Source organism: Protopterus annectens, chromosome 8.part0 (genome assembly GCF_019279795.1).
Source record: "Protopterus annectens isolate FY-2018-M chromosome 8.part0, PAN1.0, whole genome shotgun sequence".
Lineage (NCBI taxonomy): Eukaryota > Metazoa > Chordata > Ceratodontiformes > Protopteridae > Protopterus > Protopterus annectens.
Window position 1 is genome coordinate 1,693,950,759 of NC_056741.1, and position 20,838 is coordinate 1,693,971,596.

Below are 20,838 nucleotides of genomic sequence, written 5' to 3' on the forward strand. Positions count from 1 at the left end.
TTTAATATACAGAAAAACAGATACCTCACAATAATTTCCAAACTCCATGTAGACTATTGTAATAAGGGTCTATATTAGAGCATCGAGGTTTCAAAACTTCGAATGTTCTAATATCGACCTATTCAGCTTAAAGCTGAAAACATCGAACATACAGAACAGCAAATTTTTTCCTAGGGAAAAAATACACACAACTCAAGCACACCAAACAAACAGCAATCCACACACATACACCTAAAATCTTACACCTACCCCTACACAAACTATACACACACCACTAACTATCCACTTACCTTAACCCAAACCCTAACCTTAAGGTCCGTCACTATCACACACTCACCTCACCCCGCGCCCTAACCCTAACTCAGCTAACCTGCCCTAACCCTCATGTCCATACAATTGCACACATACCTAACCCACACCCTAACCCTAACTAACCTAACCCGCACTAAATCACACACTTACCTGAACCCTGCAACAGAAATGGACAACCCAATTCTTTCCCTAGGAAAAATTTTGGTTTTCTGTTGCTCGATATTCTTTTTTCGAATAGGGGTCGATATTAGAACATTCAAAGTTTTGAAACTTCGATGTTCTAATATAGACCCATTAATAACATAGTTTTACTCCTTGCTGAATCGATAATATCTATTACATGCCAATGAATGATTTCAAAGCAACTCAGCAACTTTGCTATATGTAACACACACTAAAATAAGACAGTAAGGAAGGAGGTCCTCACTGGAACCAACTCTATCCAGATGAATTTCAATAACTTTCTGATTATTCCATTAACTGCAAGTCAATTCTACAGCAGGTAAATATAGAAACAATTGTATATACTTTTGCATATTACTGTATGAATATACTTCAGAAGCTTGACCTTTAAGCATGAAAAAATAACCCAGATTTTCATCCTTATATAGTCAGTTAATCTTCTGAATGAAGGTTTCACTCAAAACTCAAATTATGTGCATAGTAAATATTTTTGGTGTTATAAAGATAGATTTTAATAACATTGTGAGCCTTTGGAGCCAAGTACAATTTTTTTTTTTTTTTTTTTCAAAATTCAGATTCTGCTTACTTTCTCATTTATATTAAGGGTATAGACCCTAGAATGTACTTGAGGAATAGCCTTATCTGTAAACTATGGGCCAGATTTCAAAACAATTGCTCTCAGGGTAAGTCTGCCTTGATTTAAGAAGACCTGCCCTCAGTGTAAGTGACTTATTCTGGTGTAACACCTATATATGATCAGGTTTACTGTGGGGGACATGATTCTAAAACATCTGCTCTTAGCCTGCTGTTCAAGTAAGTGGACACTTACACTGAGAACAAGTCTTTTAAAATTGGGACCAAATATAGACCCTGGTGAAATAAATTAACTCTTTGGAGATGGTAACAGCTTTCCCATATTAATGTTTTATTTGAAATTTTGTTGAAAATTTTGCTGGTAGTGTATGTTTGCTTTTTCTATGCTTAAGCTATGAATTACCTGAGATATATTTCATCTGAAAAATGCAACAGTATTATGATGAATAAATACGCATTGTAATGCTTAGGATCAGTATGTGTTTTCAAAGGTAATCTAAGAGTACAGCTAATGTTTAACTCAGACATGAATACACTTTTTTTATTGCTGAATACTCCTCTTTATTCCTGATATAAGTTTATTGCTGATGATGCTGAGTAGAATATTTTGCATGTAGCTATAAGTTTTAAAGACTTCCTAAACCAAGGATAGAAGAATCCATAAATCAAAGGGTTGCATGCAGAGTTAAAATACGGAAACCAGAACAGGACATCATATAAAAGTTGTGGCGTACTAGATGGTAAAAATGGGTCTATGATAGTGTCAAACATAAATGGCAACCAGCAAATTAGGTAGACACCAACCGCTATTCCAAGAGTTTTTGCTGCCTTTCTCTCTCTTTTTGAAGCTCTTAATTGAAATCCTTTCTGATCTGAGCTAAGTGTAGCTTCTATTATCCTATTTTGTTTTTGTGCAACAAAATATATTTTCACATAAAGGAGAATCATAATGGAACAAGGGATGAAGAACACAGGAAAGAATATCCATCCCCATATTTTATTAACTACTAGTTGACAACTACCCGTGCAATAGGTTTTAAGCATAATGTGGCTAATATGTCCCTCAAGTATGTCTGAATACAGCCATACTGATGAATATACAACTGAAAATATCCAAGAAGTAACTATTGAAATGCACACGACTGAAATGGTAACTTTTGTTTTGTAATGCAAAGGGTCACAGATTGCATAGTACCGATCAACTGAAATGAAGCAAAGGTGAAAAATTGATACTAAACAAATAATTGAATCTAGGCATGTGTGCAGTCTACAGAAATCATCTCCAAAGTACCAGCATGTCTCAATTGATCTTATAGTACTGAATGGTAAAATTAACACTCCTAAGAGAAAATCAACAGCAGCAAGGGACAGCACTAAAATATTTGTGGGAGAATGGAGTACTCTGAAGTGAGCCACTGAGATCACGACCATTAAGTTCCCCAGAATTGTAATCAGCACAGCAGATATGCAAATAATGTACAATGCACACTGGGAACTGGTTGATCTAATGAACTTGATGCAGGAGTCATTCACATTCTCATAGCAGAAATGGAGGCCTTCAACATTCTGAGGGGAGGCTGAGTTCATATCTTGAAGCTTGGCAAATTCTGGAGACCATGCACAGCCTGATATATGGTTTCTCACAATGAAGCTCATTAATAAGGCCTTTATTCTCTGTGCAGTTGGTAGCATGCAGCTGCAAAAAAATGTAGCAATTGTTAAAGTACCTGCATTATGTTATTTATGAGTATTAAGATAAGATAAAGCATGAGTCACTGCTATTTCACCATAAGGATCTTACAAAAACAATCATTCTGTGTCTCTAAAATGACAAATTAAAGGAAATTAATAATGCATTTATATCATATAAAAGTACCTTTGCCTTTTAGATCATACTGACTAAATATCTTTGGTGAAATTATATTTGTTTCTACATATTTTGTTTAGTTGTAAACAATATGACTTTTAGGTTAGTCACTATCATTAAGTTCCAAAAAAATCTCAAGTATCTTCCATTTTATAAAATACATTAGCCTTATGAAATTCAGTATTTTAGATTAAATCAGCATTTTTTAAGTTATTGCTATAGATGATTGTCACTAGTGAAGTGACACCCAGACCCCATGTGCAAAAAAAGTGAAAAAAAAGAGTTGCAGATTGATGGGTGGATAGACACAGTTTATGAAACACACATGCTTTGCAACAGTTGTAATGCTCTTTTGTATATATATATATATATGCATATATGTATGTCTAGATCTTTATTTCCTACCTATATTTATCTTGTTCTGCCTCTCTCTCTCTATATATATGTATATATATATATATATATATATATATATGTAGAGATAGATATATATATATATATATATATATATCTATATATATATATATATATATATATATATATATATATATATATATATGTATATATATATATATATATATATATATATGTAGAGATAGATATATATATATGGGTTCTGGCGTGTAGCTCGCAAGACATTTCCCTACGAGCTACATCGCCAAAACCAATTGGCTGCAGCAGCAATTTGCCATAGAACAATACAGCTGAATAGCATAGCCGCTGCAGCTGTACACTATACAAGGTAATTCTACAACTGGTGGCAATCCTTACAGACAGCTGCCCGGCCGTATTCTATCAGGGACGGCTGTACTAGATGTGTACCATGTTCTGTATTTTCATTAAATGCATTCCTTACATGAAATGCATTCCTTACATGAAAATACAGAATGTGGTACACATCTAGTACGGCCGTCCCTGCTAGAATACAGTCGGGCAGCTGTCTGTAAGGATCGCCACCAGTTGTAGTATTACTTTGCATGGTGTACAGCTGTAGCGGCTATGCTATTCAGCCGTATTTCTCTATTGCAAATTGCTGCTGCAGCTAATTGGTTTCGGTGATGTAGCGATGTAGCTTGCAGGGAAATGTCTTGCAAGCTACACGCCGGAACCCATATATATATATATATATATATATATATATATATATATATATATATATATGTATAGAGCCAGAGAGAGATATATAGATATAAACACTGAAAAACAGGAGACAAAGTTAACCCTAGGAAATGAATTCTTTGTTATGGGAATAATTCTTAAAATTCAGTTATGAAAACAGAATGGGTAAACGTGTAGAGTACATCTCATTTTGTGGAAGAATTTATTTACTTAAGTCCCCTTTGGCTTTCACATACAACCAGATTCTAGTAGTGCTTTTGGATCAGGTGACTGAAACATTGCAGTCATTCAGTATAACATAAACAAACAAAGGTATGAAACTACCAAACACTGAAAAACATTAACAACTTCAAAACTACATAACATTTCTGAAAACTTATGGATCCACTAGTGGTTTTTAATAGTACAGTTAATTGCATGTTTAATACCTATATGATCTAGAACTTCTTCAGCATTTTGATGAAGTCTTATTTCATGTGGGATTGAAAGCACTTAATTAACTGTACTTTAGAAGACAATTACTTGCTCTTTGTGTTTTCAGTTTCACCATGTCATTTTGAGGTTATAATAAGTAATGTTAAGATACATTTACAAATATTACAATATAAGCATTTTTTTTTATAAACAAGTACATTTTCTTGATATGGTCCATGAGTTATTAGTACAAAACATTACCAGAGTAAAAAAATACATTCCTCAGTACACATGTAATGATTACAGATATGTTATATTAGCTTGCTTTGTATATTAACAATCTTATTCTATTCAGTAATACAAATATGTTTAAGTTGCCAAATAGCAAATCAGTAATAATAATAATGATTGCAATAATCTTAATAGTAATAAAAGCAATTATGACCAGGCAAGCATTTCAATAGCTGTTGTACTTTTATGTGAAAGTGATGTAAGCCAAGAATTACATATGTATATTACATAGAGTTTACTCACATTTTCTGCAAGTAATCATTGATGTGACTCATTTGTCACTGTATACATGACTAATTTATCAAGCTGAAATAGCTGTCTATGTTACTGCCTTTCTAATATTTGTACACTTCTTTAAAACTTCTCCTGTACAATATAGAATAGTTTTGTTGTAATAGTGCATGGAATATGGTACTCAACTTTGTGTGTAGTCTATCTTCCTCCCATCTTATGAATAAAAATATTGTACTCTGGCCATGTTTTCAGAAGATAGAAAGAATTTTATGTATATGGCATTCTCCAAATAAATAAGATTTTGAAAGATATTAATTATCCCAATAGAAGCTTATAATTTGTAATAAATATATGGGGTTTATTCTATATAAATGCTGATTTTTTTTTCTGTAAATATCCCTTTTGTACACAGACTTGAGTCTGTGCTGTAATGGCATGTTATATCTCACAGCAAATATCAACAGCTGCTATATGGCCACTGTAATACAGTATAAAGACTCATTAAATATTTTGAGAAGCCTCTGTTATCATTTCTAGAGCATGAGCTACTTATTTACAAGGGTTACCTGCTCAGGTTCCATATGAAGGTTCACTTCGTACTCCCAAAATTACACTAATTCATATCCCTGCTGCTGTTCCTTAACTTTCAAAACCATTTCAGATACCTAAGAGCTTGATTTCAGGAATAACAGTCTTGAGTATCAAGGGATTTTAAATTAGTCTGGTAATACAATAAGCCAGGTATGAATTATTTTTATCATGGCTTTTATTCAAGTTTGGAAAAAAGTATGGAAATTTATAATTCCATGTAATGTATATAAAAAATCCACAAAAGAAATGAAAAAAGGTGAGCCTAAAGCAAAGTCTGTAACTTATTTACTTGATCAGAATGTGGGTGAGTGTGGCAGAGACCTGCACTTATATGTCATTGTAATGTAGATGTCTATCTTTGAGAATGCTGCAAGTCATATTTCAGCTTCTTGTGTCCTACAGTCAGTGTTAGAACAGCAGGAAGATACAAATGTAATACATTAGTAGTCATCAATGTGGACAGAACACATATCTGTTGTAGGTGCAATGTAAGAATAAAGAGAATTATTGACAGTTACGAAAAATGAATATGAAAACAAAACAAGCTGCATTATATATTATGCATTTATTTCATTTTACTGCACACTGTTACATAATCCACTGTAAACAACTATATATTTTCAGAGCTGTCTAGCTGATCTGTTTGAGTAATAGACTTAAATTTAAACAAAATGCATATAGAGTTAGAGGGATACAAATCCCAGGCTACAAATGGTAAGCTTTAATTTGAAACTGTTATTATTATTATTATTATTATTATTATTATTATTATTATTATTATTATTATTACAACAGAATTAGAAGAGCGGTATAAAGGCATATATGAGGCAGATTAAAGCAGTTTGGCCAGAGATAACCTGTAGTGCTTTAATGAACTAGAGCAAATAATCAGAACCAATTAACAGATGCTGAAATGCATCATGCCATTAAACACAAGTCTATCATAACTCAGTGATCTACAATATTCTGTGGGGCTTTTGTGATTAAACTACTAGCTCTTAATTTTCCATTTGTTAGTTGCAATGATTTATACATGCTTGCCTTTCAAATGTGAATGCTGGTTAGCCTTATGTTTACATAACATTTTGGAAAAATGTGACATAAATAATGCAGTTAGCAGATGTTTGCTTTATGGCAAAATAACGAGGAAATTAATAAACTGCTCTGCCTAACAAAACAAAGAGAACAAAAACACAATATATACTATCTCAGTCAAAGCTTTGATAGGCTTAAACGTTCATGGATACTTACTGTTCAGTGATTTCGATTTCACTGTTTCATTCAAAGGCTATGTGTGATTATTTTATGTATATTTTAGAGTCATTTTTACCTTCAATTCCATTCAATCCATTCAGCACTCTTTCCACTACTTTGTATGAGTCCTGTCTGCTCAGTAGTTCAGACTCAAGAGATGTGATCTGCTTATTTATAATTTCTCTTGTAGGTTATGACACTCCTACTAATTATGCAACTGCATTTACTCATTACATGCGTGTTTATGTAAAGACATTTTTCATATTTGTCAGAAGGGCATCAGTACTCATATTCACAACTTCATGTTACTGAGTTGCAGGATAAGAACATGATATCAAATCCATGTGATGGCTCTCTTTAATGCTATAAAAATATCAGAAGCTACCATATTGTACATGTACAACAAATTACCAAATTTAAAAAAAAGCATTTCAAAAATGATATTGGTTACTGTACTTAAAGAAGTGATTTTTCTTTGTACTTGATGGTTAAAGCACAGCACACGGTAGAGACTGAATAGTAACACCATACCTAAGGAAACACTAGACAGCAGGATAAGTTACAAAATGGCATTTTCAATAAAGCAAATATTAAACAGAATAATTATTAAGTTTTACTTATGTCATAACTAAAAGTGGCCCAAAACTGTTAAAATTGTAGGAGAGCATAAACCACATGAGAAATATATGTATAAGTAAGGGTTAAAATCCCAGTTATTCCCAGTAATACAATGCCCCCCCCCATTAATATTCCAAAACGTGCATGCTGATTGGTCAGTGTATCCATTGTAAATCAGATGTATACTAATGGAAAAAGGTCCGGTCACCTGGACTTTTTCCGTTAGTATAAGTCTTTTTTTTTGTGTGTTACACAGCAATGGAGAACGGAAAAACACAGTTGCTGTAATCTCGCTATGTTAAACAGGTTTAACATAGTGAGATATCTTAAAAAAAAGCAACTGAGATCTTCCTTTCTCCTTTGCTTTTTTAAAGCTGTCTCGCTATGTTAAACTTGTTTAACATAGCAAGACGGCTTTAAAAAAAGCAAAGGAGAAAGAAAGATCTCTGTTGCTTTTTTTAAAGCTATCTCGCTATGTTAAACAAGTTTAACATAGTAAGACAGCTTTAAAAAGCAATGGAGATCTTCCTTTCTCCATTGCTTCCACACACAGCTCTGATCTACTGTCACAGAATACCGGACAGCTGTGGAAGGGCAGCACAGAGGCATTATACAATGCCATTATTTAAGAAAAGTATTTTTTTTCTTAAATAATGTCATTGTATAATATCAATAACCCATTTCTGGGTGTGGGTAATGCTGGATTTACCCACGGTTGTCTTTCTTTGGCCACTCGGGCTTCACCCTCATGACCAAACCACACCAACCGTGGGTAAATCCAGCATTACCCACACCCAGGCATGGGTTATTGCTTAAATAATAACTAGCTGTAACAGAAGTACAGTGGCTGTCTTACATGAGCCATGGTGCAATACACACTGCATTGGCCTCTGAAATTGTGACTGCTGAGAGTTGATTCAGACACAAAAATATTTCTGGATCATGCAGACATGCCATGCAAAAACATTTTGCAATGCAACAGTATTGCCATCGGTTGTATATTGAGTGAAGTTTGAGAAGAATGGCTGAACACAAAAGTCAGAAAGAAAATGCTAGGGAAACTGTAAGTTCTTCTTTGTCTCCTGCTTTCTTTTTCCGCCTTTGCATGCACGGTCTTTGGGTTGCAATGATATCCCATTTTGAAATGGACGTTCTGGTTGAGATGATTTAAGCCTTGATAAGAAGCAGCAGAAGTTATCTGTAATTCTGGAGGACGTATTCATGTTGTGCTACCTAAAGAATCATCAGCAACAATAACAGACTCTATCAACAGTTGTCAGAAAATGATGGTTCTGCAGTAGCTACAGTTGAACAGTGAGAGAGGAGGTGAGGGTTGGTCAGACCTCATTTGGAAACATAGCTCTACTGTCATTCTAGTATTGAGGTTTCCAGCTGGTAACAGAGAAGTTTCAATATGTTGTCTGGACTATCCTGTGTTTCGCAGCATTGAAATTTGGCTCACACAGAAAATTAATCTGCTGTCATGGCACTTACTAAAAAAAAAAAAAGCTTTCAGTATCACTTGCTGTACTCCCTGATTCATGATATATATTCCTTTTGTTGTATGGTATCATTTCTGGGAGCGACATTTTTTTAAACTAATAGCATAAAATTTGACAGAATAGCATGAAATAGCATACATCTGTTAGTAGAAGCTGGCATGCCATTTCAAACCTCCAACATGCAGACAACACAGATATAAAAACGGTAACTAAGATGTATTCAGAGTATGTCATACATTTATTAGGATTTATGGTACAGCATGTGATTACAGTGACTGTCATGCATTTGTTAGGAATTAATATGTACAACGGTCATCATACATTTGTTAAACATTTGTAAATGCAGCACATGTATAATGAGGATGTTATACATTTGTTAGGGGTCCTGGTGCAGAAGATGTGTACAGTAGATGCCATACATTTATTAGTAGTCATTAGTGTTGCATGTACACAGTGCCTATCATACATTTGTTATGAGACCTAGAAGCAGTATATTTGTACAGCGGCTGTCATACATTTCTAAGGAGCCATTGTTCAGCATCTGTACAGCGATGGTTATACATTTATCAGGAGCCATGTTACAGCACAAGTACAGTGGCTGTCATGTGTTTCTAAGAAGTCATGTTGCAGCATGTGTACAGTGACTGTCATGTCTTTATTAGGATCCATGTTACAGCGCATGAACAATGGCTGTATATGTTTGCCAGGAGTTGTGCAAAACACTTCACCTAAAACTGTACCATTAACTTCTGATGGAAGATTCAGACACACATGTTCAGGGCTCACATTCATATGTGATATTCAAATATATGTTCACATGTATGCACACAGAATGAATTGAGCTGATGCTCATATTGTCAGCCTATTGAAGGAACCCTGTGAATAATATTCAGGGAGAGGAATGCTGTCTCTAAAAATAGATGCGCACATTATTTAAATACAATGCACTCAAAAACATGTATGTAAGACAGGGTCAGTGTTAGAGCAGCAAGTTAAATGGTGAAACTAGGACTGCATGTACATATAAGCCTGAAACACATGAGAAGCGATCTACTGTTTGAATAAGTGTCTGCACTTAAGGTAATATTTACCATGGTTATATCATACAATGTCTTTTGTAACAAAGTCTACGCTGAATGACATTATGACAGATATGTGATGTACACCATAGATAAGGGAATAAGTAACGTGTGCCAGATCAGTTATTCATACCGCAGTTTAGCACATGTCTTCGTGGTTTCACTGGTGTGCAAGTAAAATGCCTCCAGAGCTTACTACCATGAAAAATTTCCCGATTTAATACATCACATGAATGTGTTAAAAGCATAATGTGAAAAGACAGCATATTTAGCTGCAGGAAGTATGCTGTAGGAGGGGATGCCAGTGTACACGGCATTCAGCCCAAATATTTAAAATAATAACAAGGGGCAGTGCTTACTGTGCTTTAGTAAGGAGGATGCCTTCTAAAGTTGCTGACAATAAATATTTATTTAAAAGTACATATAATATGCACATTTATTTTACAAGATTGAAAAATAACAGTATAGTGTTGGGGTGGGTATGTTAGTTAACTAGAAAAGTGGTAAAATGTGTGAAAAAGTTATGTTTATGACTGTTGGCGAAGCAAGCAAACAGCATGATGATAACAGAGCAAATGATGAAGACGACATGAAGGGCTACTCAAGTTAGATGGTTTGTTTTGCAAATTAGTTATCACTGGGTACTGTTTTATGAAAAGTGTGAGCAATTATGTCTAAAGTGATTATTTTACAGAAACACGTCAAAAATGCTGATATAGTATCTATGCAAGCTGATGCAATATAGTTTTTGCAGAATATTAATTAATGTGGTGAGAAATTATTTCAAGGAATTCAGTATAGAGTGCTGTACGTAAGTTATATGAGCTAGACTATAAGGCTGTGAGAAAAAATTTGAGTCATAGGGACTCTGAGAAAAAGAAACAAAAACTGTATGAAGTGCATGCAAGTAATTTCATTACTTGGACATTTTTTTTTTCCTGCTGAAAAGTACAAATGTTGAGAAAGTTTGCCTGCTTCCCTTATCCTTAGATGACAAAGAATTTGGGTGACCAGCAATTATTGTAATCCAGTATCAGAAGCAGTTTTCTAAACAGCAGGCATTATCGCAGGATTGTAAACTAGCGAAATGAGTTTGATAGACATTAAACGTGTTTACCTTCAGCACACATTTTTTGGATAAATGTCAATGCTTGAATCTTTTGATGCTGTCAGTAAATATCACCTAAAGAAATGTTATTTTAAGACCATGTTTCCTGTTGTTCTAAACTTTTCTTTTCTCTCATAGCTTAATACTGCCTGAGGATCCAGTAAAAGCAGTGAAATGAGTTCACTGTTTCAGTGTAAAGGAAGTACTCAAATACAAGGAAATGAAAGATTGTTCTTCAGCTGATGCAGAATTTCTAAAATTTAACAACTAAATATTGGCAGCTTGAATAGATGCAATTCAGGGAAAACAACAGAAAACATAGATTTGTTTCTTTCAAGATGGCCAGCACAATAAGAGTCCATGATATAGCAGAACATTGGAAATGTCATTCTATAATCAATTTTTTACAGCATATCATGTTTTATTCACACTGATGAAACCTTGATTTATGCAATATTACAAAGATAGGTTGCAGTATGAAATACAGTTTATATGCTGGATGATTAAAATATGTATTTATTTTATAATAAACACACACACACATCTGTGAATAGTAAACTACCCATTTAGATCTGCCATCTTGTTTATAGGATAGGAGATGGAGTTTTCTCAATTGGTTTACAGGAAGTCACCCATTCTCTTTTTTTCACTGCATCTTTTGAATTGTTTTTGAGTTGTTACTTGCCCTTTGGTGTACCTGTGACTGATCTTTCTATAAAGTATACTTTTATAGAAGTCACACAGGGAAGGAAATAGATGGCAGATACATAACTGAAGTGATACGGTTGAAGGCCACAGAGAGCAACCCGCCCACGCAAGGCTACAATGCCTTCCACACATTCAAATCACAAAATGAACATAAAAGAACCAAAGGAGGAGGTGTATCCATCTTTATTAAAGACAAATACATCTGCAGACTGGTTAAACAATACGACTCCCTAGAGTTACTCTAAAATCTACCTGTAGGAAAGCCCCCTTCCACATCATTGTTAGCTATAGGACCCCCACTATGAACCACAAAACCCACACTGCCTTCCTAGACCTACTCGAGTCAGTCTTAGTATAGCTAAACACCCTGGTATTGAGTGACTTTACCTATCCTCACATTGATTGTGAAATATATATGAGCACAAACATGCTCACCCTCTGGTTCCTGGACTTTGTTAACACAAATGTTTTAGAACAGATAGTCTTCACCCCCACAAGGGGCACGAATGTCCTCAACCTAATATTTACCAACATGGGACATTGTTGCACCACCCCATGTGTGAAACCCTCCCTGGTAAAGTCTAAACATAAATCAGTCTCGTTCAAAGCATCGATTGCTCCTGACCCCCCTCAGGAGCAAAAAGACTAAAAAATTTTTCCAAAGCAAACTATAGCCTCCTAGGTGATGGTATAAATAGTTTCAAACCCCCTGCCACCACTGACAGCAATACCTCCTATACTAAGGTGTTGACAAATGCTCTGTATAAATACCTATACAAATGTATAGATTCAGTCATACCTGAACAGATCAAAACAAGGTCCTCACAGAAAAACAAGCCACCCTGGGGGATATCTAGCATAAGTAGGTTATACAACAAAAGAAAGAAACTGCTGTCAAAAAAAGAGTGAATAGTTTCAGCAAAACAAGAACACCTGCCATAGCTTGAACAAGCAAATTAGACTTTTTGTAAAGTCCTTTAAAGCTACATCAGAAATCTAAAAGTGAAGGCTCAAGTTTGTGCTGAATTAGTAGTGGACAGTTCCACTCATACTGAACCTGAGGACATCACCAACCTACTAGTAAACTGATTTGGTGAAAACGTCACCCCCCCCCTATCCCCACCAATCATACCCCAAAGCATAGCTGTCACCAGCCCTCTACTAAGAATCTCCAAAGAGCAGGTCATAACCACACTCTCCAAGGTCAAAAACACAGCCTCTATGGGACCAGATAACATCCCAGGCTGCTTACTAAATGATCTAAAATAGGAGTTAGCAGTACCACTGAGCACTTTCTTCAACCACAGACTTTGTCCCAGCAGAGTGGAAAACAGCAACCATAATCCCCTTGCACAAAGGTGGTCCCTCATCTGACCCTGGGAGCTATAGACCCATAAGTCTAATCAGCCTTATCTGTAAGGCCATGGAGAAAATCATCATGGACCTCATCAACAAAAATATAGAAACCTTTAAACACTTTCCCCAACTCAGTTTGGCTTCATTAAGGGCAGATCATGCCTGTTCATCTTGGCAGTCTTCTTCAAGAGTGTTACCAAAGCCCTAGATGAAGACAAAACAGTACATACTACCTATCTCAACTTGGCCAAGGCCTTTGACACAATGCCCCACTCAGGCATCATTCAGAAACTCACTCAGCTGGGGATTAACCCATATGTCTTTAGATGGGTACCCTATTGGTTCACTGACAGAATGCATACAATCAAAGTGGAAGATTCCACCTCCACCAGCAGTCATGTGCTGAGTCCCATACTGTTTGGAATCTATTTCACAGAAATCCAGGTGAAAATAGATGGGCTATGGCTTATCATGTTAACTGATGACTGCAAACTGGGTGCAATCATAAAATCCCCCAACAATGTCAACATTGTATAAAATGGGTTCACACAGATAAATGATTGGTGCCAGAGCCACTATCTTAAACCCAATGCAAGTCCTTGCAAACTACAATATTAATAATACAACCCCCCAAATTCAAACCCAGTGGTGAGATATTTGGGAATGCAGGTTGATAGCAGCTTTAACTTTGATCACCATGTGTCCACAGTGGTATGGAAGGCCTTCTGCATTGCACATCTCATAAGTAAGGGCATAGCATCCAAAGCTAAGAAGTTTATAACACCCCTGTACTTGGCCCCTCATTAGACCAATAATAGAGTACAATACTCCCTTCTGTATGCACCTTACCAGACACCTGAAACAGCTGTAGAGACCTCAGAGGTTTCTCACAAAAAAAATTTAGGGCCTACAACACATGACCTACATGGAGAGACTGAAGGCTCTGTTACTGTATATACTGCTTAGAGGTGACTTGTGCCTGGCCTACAGAGCAGTCATGGACCCTGCCTTAATGGAAATGCTGCACCTCCGCAAATCAAATGGGCCAAGAGTCACTCACTCAAGGGATGTTAACCTAGCACCCGACATTAGAAGAACATGCTGGAGAGACAGATAAGTCTCCCAGAGGTTGCCACTCCTCTGGAACAAACTCACAATTAACGTAAAACAGAGCCCTTCAATGACTCTATTTAAGCGTGACTTAGACAGTTGGATGGGAAACTGTAAATTTACCCCTGGGGGGTACACCTATGTCCCTCTTGGACAGATGCAGCTGGTGCTGATCTTAGATTCACAACTGGTGCTGATCTTAGATTCACGTTGCGAATATAGGCTATATATCTTTGTTTATAAGGGAACAAGGGTATAACATAGTAACCTCCTATGATCCTATTAAGATGTTTTCCCAAGAAGATCTTTGAGGTAGGAGTTTAGTAGTGATTTGAAAATGGCAGATAGATAAGTAGATCATGCTACAGGCAATTGTTTGAGGGACCCAGATATTTATGATAGTGAAAAGCAATTGAACACCATCCTTCTATTCTGTTCAAAACAGGAGAGTTTTAAGTTTCCCAAAACTGATTTAGAGAGGGATTTTAATTCTTTATTTTTGCAGTGTGATCAAGGAATTTTTGAGGTGTCACATTCCATTTCACCTATCTGTAACTACCATTAGCAGGAAAAGTATATTAGTGGAAATAATGCAGGGCTAGAAATAGATGGAAGAAATGTAATGGGATTATGTTCCTTTATTTACGAGGTTAAAGTTGTTCTCTGTGGCAGATTTTTGAAGTAGGATTGCTAAAGTGAGATCCAAAGATTACAGGAAGAATTGTGATCAGGACTGTTAAGGGTTACTAAAAGGAATCAGAGTGATCTGAAGGCATGTGATAACATTGTTAAGTATTTTGCTCTAATGAGTACTGATGGAAGAGTTTTATTGTATAATTTATATTATGTTTATGGTATGATACTTTATGTACATGTACTAATTAGCCTCAGTGCTTATCCACATTTAGTTAGGCCGAGTCTATAACTAGAACTGTGACTTTTTTATTACTACAAACATTTTGTATTTAATATGTGAAATTTGGATTTGGAAGATTATATTGAACATGTAATGCTGAACAACTTATATTCACTTTTTATTTAGTTAGGGTGACATGACTGATTACATTACAGACCTTACATGGGGTTTGAGGCTACGTTCAGCTCAGCTGTGATTATGGAAATAAAGCATTTTTAACATAAATGGTTTGGAAAAGAGATGTTTAAAGACTGAAAGTGGCCATCTTGTCAGTGTCGATTTTGAAGGTATGGAGCATGAGGTCAGTGAATGCTGTGATGTGTGAAATTCTGTCCAAAGACCAGATGAAAATAGATGACTTTCCCAAGTTGATCTGTACATATAAATGTCTTTTTTTTTCTGAAAGATGGGTTCTGGTCAGTGCTAATGGAGTGTGGTGGCTAATGACTGGACTTCCTAAACGTTAATACTGAATTATTAGATGTGTATAATTGACATTATAACTGCAGATTGGCCAAATTGATTCATTTGGTCCTTGTCCTGGTTTGGGAAACATAACCTATACCATAAGTGAAGAAAGAATGGACATGCTGTAGTTGCGTAAGAAGGACAGTGTGTATGTAGCTCCAAGATTGGTAAGCATTGCACTGGCTTAGGTAATAGCAAACCATACTTTGATACCCTGTTGAAGAATGAACAACAGGAATTAATGTAGAGATAGCACCCTGTAAAAAAAAATAAGTTTACCACTTCAAGCAATACATTAACCTGCTCTGAAGCATGGACAGAAGAATTGACACCATTTTTGACACTTGCTAAATACATTTATGTTTAGCAAGAAAGAAAGAATGAAAGAAAGAAAAAGTGACTTGTATTTGTGTGTGCATGACTGTGTGTGCTTGTGTGTGTTTTGTGTGCTTGTGTGTGTTTTGTGTGCGTGTGTGTGTGTGTGTGTGCGTGTGTATGTGTGTGTGTGTGTGTGTGTGTGTGTGTGTGTGTGTGCGTCTGTGCGTGTATGTGTGTGCGTGTGTGTGTGTCTGTGATATGTGTGTTTGTGTACAAAAGAGAAAACAAGAGAAAGAGAGAAAATAGCTCAGCACGTACCCTCCACTACGTGATCAAAAATTCAGGAGAAAGGTTAAAAGATGAGACCTAAAATCAGGGAAAATTTTAAATGCAACCTTTATTTTCCATCAACATGCAATTTCTGCAAAATAGGAAATATGAAAGTATAATATCTGATTAAAATGACAAATTGTAATCTTTACTGGTTTACCAGAAAATTAATCATTTTCAATGGAGGGACAAAGTGAAATATAAAACAATTCAGAGGTATCAGGGGTTCCATTACATTGCACTTTATGAATGGTTTCATTAATCTGATCTCAATGAAACATCTTAAAGTGTACTTATTCATGAAAGCTTTAACTGCTGGGTACATGTGTATATGTGTGTATGTGTGTGTGTGTGTGTGTGTGTGTGTGTGTGTGTGTGTGTGTGTGTGTGTGTGTGTGTGTGTGTGCGTGTGTGTGTGGGCACGGGCGCATGTGTGTGTGTCTGTGTGTGTGTGCGTGTGTGTGTGTGTGTGCGCGCATGTGTGTGTGTGTGCGTGTGTGTGCATGTGTGTGTGCATTTATATGTCTATGTGTGTATGTGAATTTGTGTGTGTGTGTGTGTGTGTGTGTGTGTGTGTGTGTGTGTGTGCGTGCGCGCATGTGTGTCCGTGTGTGTGTGCGCTCATGTGTGTGTGTGTGTGTGTGTGTGTGTGTGTGTGTGTGTGTGTGTGTGTGTGTGTGTGTGTGTGTGTTCAGAGGTGGATCATGATCAAATGGGGCCTCAGGCAGGGTAATGGATCCCACCAGACCCACAGCAGCATCCCACCCACAGCCATTCTAGTGATCCATCACTTGGTTATTTCTCCCCAGTTACCATAAACACTGTTCACACCTGTCAGTGTGATACTATTTTCTTCTTTACTTCTACAATGATTACAGAGATTTGGATTTAATTTAAAACTGTTATTTCAAATTTTATAGCACAGATACTGACAGCCATTTGCTAAAGAAAACAGCACAGTATCACAATGAATACTGACAACATGAACAGCAGTAAATTTCTCTGCCCTTGAAACTGACATTCATTAAACTGCATTGAAACCCATATTCAAAGAAAATGCATATAGCTAGTGTCAGATGAAGTCTACCTTTGGGCTGTTTTCTAAGTATATGCCCCTTGCAAAAATTTTTTTGGGCCATACATACATACATGTGTTCTTTTATTCACCTTCCTGACTGAATTAAATCATCTCCAGAATTCAATAAACTCTGTATAGTGTTTGTGTAGAGCCTACCTGAAGTGTTATCATGCACATGAAGTTGTGCCTGCAGCGGTGGAGTGCAATGCATATTAATGAATAGTAGAGAGCTTAAACAAAGTTTTGCGGTGAGCAGTATTGCATCTGGCTGTGGAACCTATTTGTGAATGCATATAGCATTTCCATGTAAGGTTACTATCTGTGAAAGGGTGATTATCCTCACTGTTTGTGTGACAGCATGGCAATTTCTTTTCCCTTGTTTGATATATATTAAGATTATTATTAATTAATATTGTATGTGTAAATTGCTTTCTCTTCTCTCTCTTTTTTTCCCCATGTTTGCGCAATGCGCTGCTTACCACAATTGCTTTTGGCTAAGCTTACCTCGTTTTCAGGACTGGACCACCCATGTACCAGACATGACCCAGACAGCCAAAAATAGAAACTGGATGCATTCCATTAATACAGCTGTGCATTGCGCAAACCTATTAAGTGATAAGGCACTGTGGCTAACAGAGTCTGGTTAACAATGAATACAAATATAGGGGATGTCATGTAATAAATGTGTAGCAACAGGTGTTAAGTCTAGGACTATAGTGTAGATGGTTCTGGGTTCTAGTATGGGGTGTGCAAACTTTTCTTTTACTGTTGTGACATTTCAGATTATACAAATATGTGCGAACATTTCTTTTACTGTTGTGATATTGCAGATTATACAAATAAAGTGCTACACAAACAAGTGTTTTTCAATCTTCTTGTGGCAAGAGATGAAACTTTAGGACTACTGTACACATAGTCCTAGGTTTGAAAATGGCATATTCCACACAATTTTACTCTTGCAAAAAGTCAAATATATTTACTCTCACTTATAACACTTGACGTAGTTGTGAAGGCTGAGACACTAATAGTATATCAGTTATTTGCTTATTTATATGAATATTGTCTATTTATTATCAAAAGTATAACTGTGGGTGTAATCTGTATAATGTTCATGAAAATATATTTTGGCTATCGCCGTTGAATAAGAGTTACATAAGAGGCTGTATATGAAGTAACCTGTCCACTTACGCAAACAGATGCACCTTGGTTTACTGTGTTTGCGTGATGTTAAGCAGGGTACATCTTTTTCAAATGTGACAAAAAGTAGACAGTGCACACTCTCAGTAAGTGCAATACATGCAGTTGGTGGGAAAACATGATCTTTAAAGTAGAATTGGTGGGAAATGCTCATTATACATTGAGCTTAATCTTTAGGAGACATGGCTGGTGTTGATGGAGAGGGTGTGCACTTCTGAGTGCAGCATTAGGGTGTTGAGGAGTCCAAAGTCTTCTTTTTGGGTGCCTAGTTAAGGAGCATGGCCCATGCCTTTTGCAGGCTGACTATTCAAACTCTCAGTATAGTTCTGAAGCCTGGAACAGTCTGGCTATGGCTCTGACTAGGGTGACGGTATCCAACACACTGGCAAACAATGCCATCATCACTTTGATGATCTCTGTAGGAGGAAGGAGGATACCCTTGATCAGTGGATCAGTAAATGTTGAACACAGAACACTCCACACATGTGTAAGTACAAATTGCATTGACTGATTGTAAAGGTTAAAGCTGAATATAGTCAAGACTAGTATTCATAATGGCATTATTTTTTTTTCTTTTTCCACAGCTGCTAAATAACTGGCCCTCAATGTGAGATCCCATGGAGTGCAGCTGGCAAGGATGAGAGAAGCATGTGGTATGTATGCATAAATATAAAAAGAACTGTTAATGTAGCTTTAACAGCTAAAGGTCCTTTAGTTGTTATTTCATACAGTTGTATAAAACTGAGCATGCATATAACAACTGTAAAAGAAAGTATGCATGCATTAGTATGTAGCATAGCTCTAAACTGCTTAGATTTTTGTTGAATTTCCAGATATTTCCCTCACTTTTTTTGTCTGTTTCTCATAAAAATTGTAGTTGTCTGACAAATCACTGGGGATTGATATCACTAAATAATGAGTGTCAAAATGTATGTTAACATAAATCATATTGTGCTAGCAACTTTCCATTTTTTGTAAAAATCTGTCCTTATTTTTGGGCCATTGTCACTCCATTATTTTATGATCTGTCCAGATTTCGTGCTCTAAAAGGCTGACAGGTATGGTCTGTAGCACAAAGCAACAGTTCCACATTGTCAAGTAGCAGTGAACATGAATCTGTAAAGTATAAAAGGAAAGTGTGCATGCATTAATCTGCAGTCCAAAAGAAAAGTACTGTATTACAATAGTCAGTGGTTGTAGGTTCAAATACTACACTCCCCAAATAAAAAATTCAGTTGTTTAGAATACTGTTTTAGGTTTTCATCAACAAAAATACAGTACTGTTAAGTATTCATCATTATAGCATTTTAAGTCCAGACCTCTATACCTCTGGCTTGAATATCCTGCTGTCAAGTCTAATCAGTATAAATGGTACATTCATATGTGCAATCTATGCACACTTGAATAATTGCTGGCTACAATCTGATCTGTATTGTAGTGTGCATCTGTTAGGAACAGGATAGTATTCATAGGTTCATAGGTAAGTGCTAGGCTATTGGCCCTAGGGCCTATACAAGCCTAGCCAAAAAGGTACCCTGGCTTTCACCACCCAAGAAAATTATTTTCCTGTGCCCCTGTCGAACAGAGCCACAGAGGTGATCCCGGTGTGAATTTCCTATTTCTCATCCAATCATCAAGATTTTAAGTGTGCTAATGAGGAACTTTGCTTGATATAGATAGGTGGTTTGTTCCAGAGTACGGAAAGTCTCTGGGACAGGAATCTATCCCTCTAGCATGTTCTGATTATTGTGGTGACAAGGTTTAGGTTCCTAGAACATGTAACTCAGAGGGATTGGGATTTCTTTAAGTGGATCATGTCCAACACCTCTTGGTTTCACATAGCTATGTATGTTAGGCAGAGATCGCCTCTGAGTAGGCAATATGTGACAGAGTAAAGCTGGAGTTTTTTGAGATAGTCTGCGTAGGGCATGCATTTGAGGCCAGTAATCCTCTTTGTGAGGTATTTCTGTGGCCTTTCCAGTTGTTGCTGATGTTCTGTGAGGTACATATCAAAAGGGGCATTGTACTCTATAATGGGTCTAATGAGTGATGAGTAGAGGGGAACAATGACCTCTTTTTTCCTGGATGAGAAACCTTTTGTGATGAGGTGTGCCACATAGAAGGATTTCCTGACTACTGTGGCAATGTGATTATCAAAGGAGAGACTACTATCCACCTGTGTCCCAATGTC

The 20,838-nt window shown here is 36.4% G+C and overlaps 1 protein-coding gene across 1 annotated transcript; it reads right to left on the bottom strand.

Annotated features, from left to right (window-relative positions):
* Positions 1–1,650: 1,650 nt before the first annotated feature.
* Positions 1,651–2,676, bottom strand: LOC122808117 (trace amine-associated receptor 5-like). Its single transcript, XM_044079086.1, has one exon. The coding sequence runs from the start codon at positions 2,674–2,676 to the stop codon at positions 1,651–1,653; it is 1,026 nt and encodes a 341-aa protein (XP_043935021.1).
* Between the last annotated feature and the right edge of the window lie 18,162 nt (positions 2,677–20,838).

Coding starts and splice junctions, on each gene's coding strand:
- LOC122808117 (XM_044079086.1), bottom strand. CDS start 2,676: ATGAACTCAGCCTCCCCTCAGAATGTTGAAGGCCTCCATTTCTGCTAT.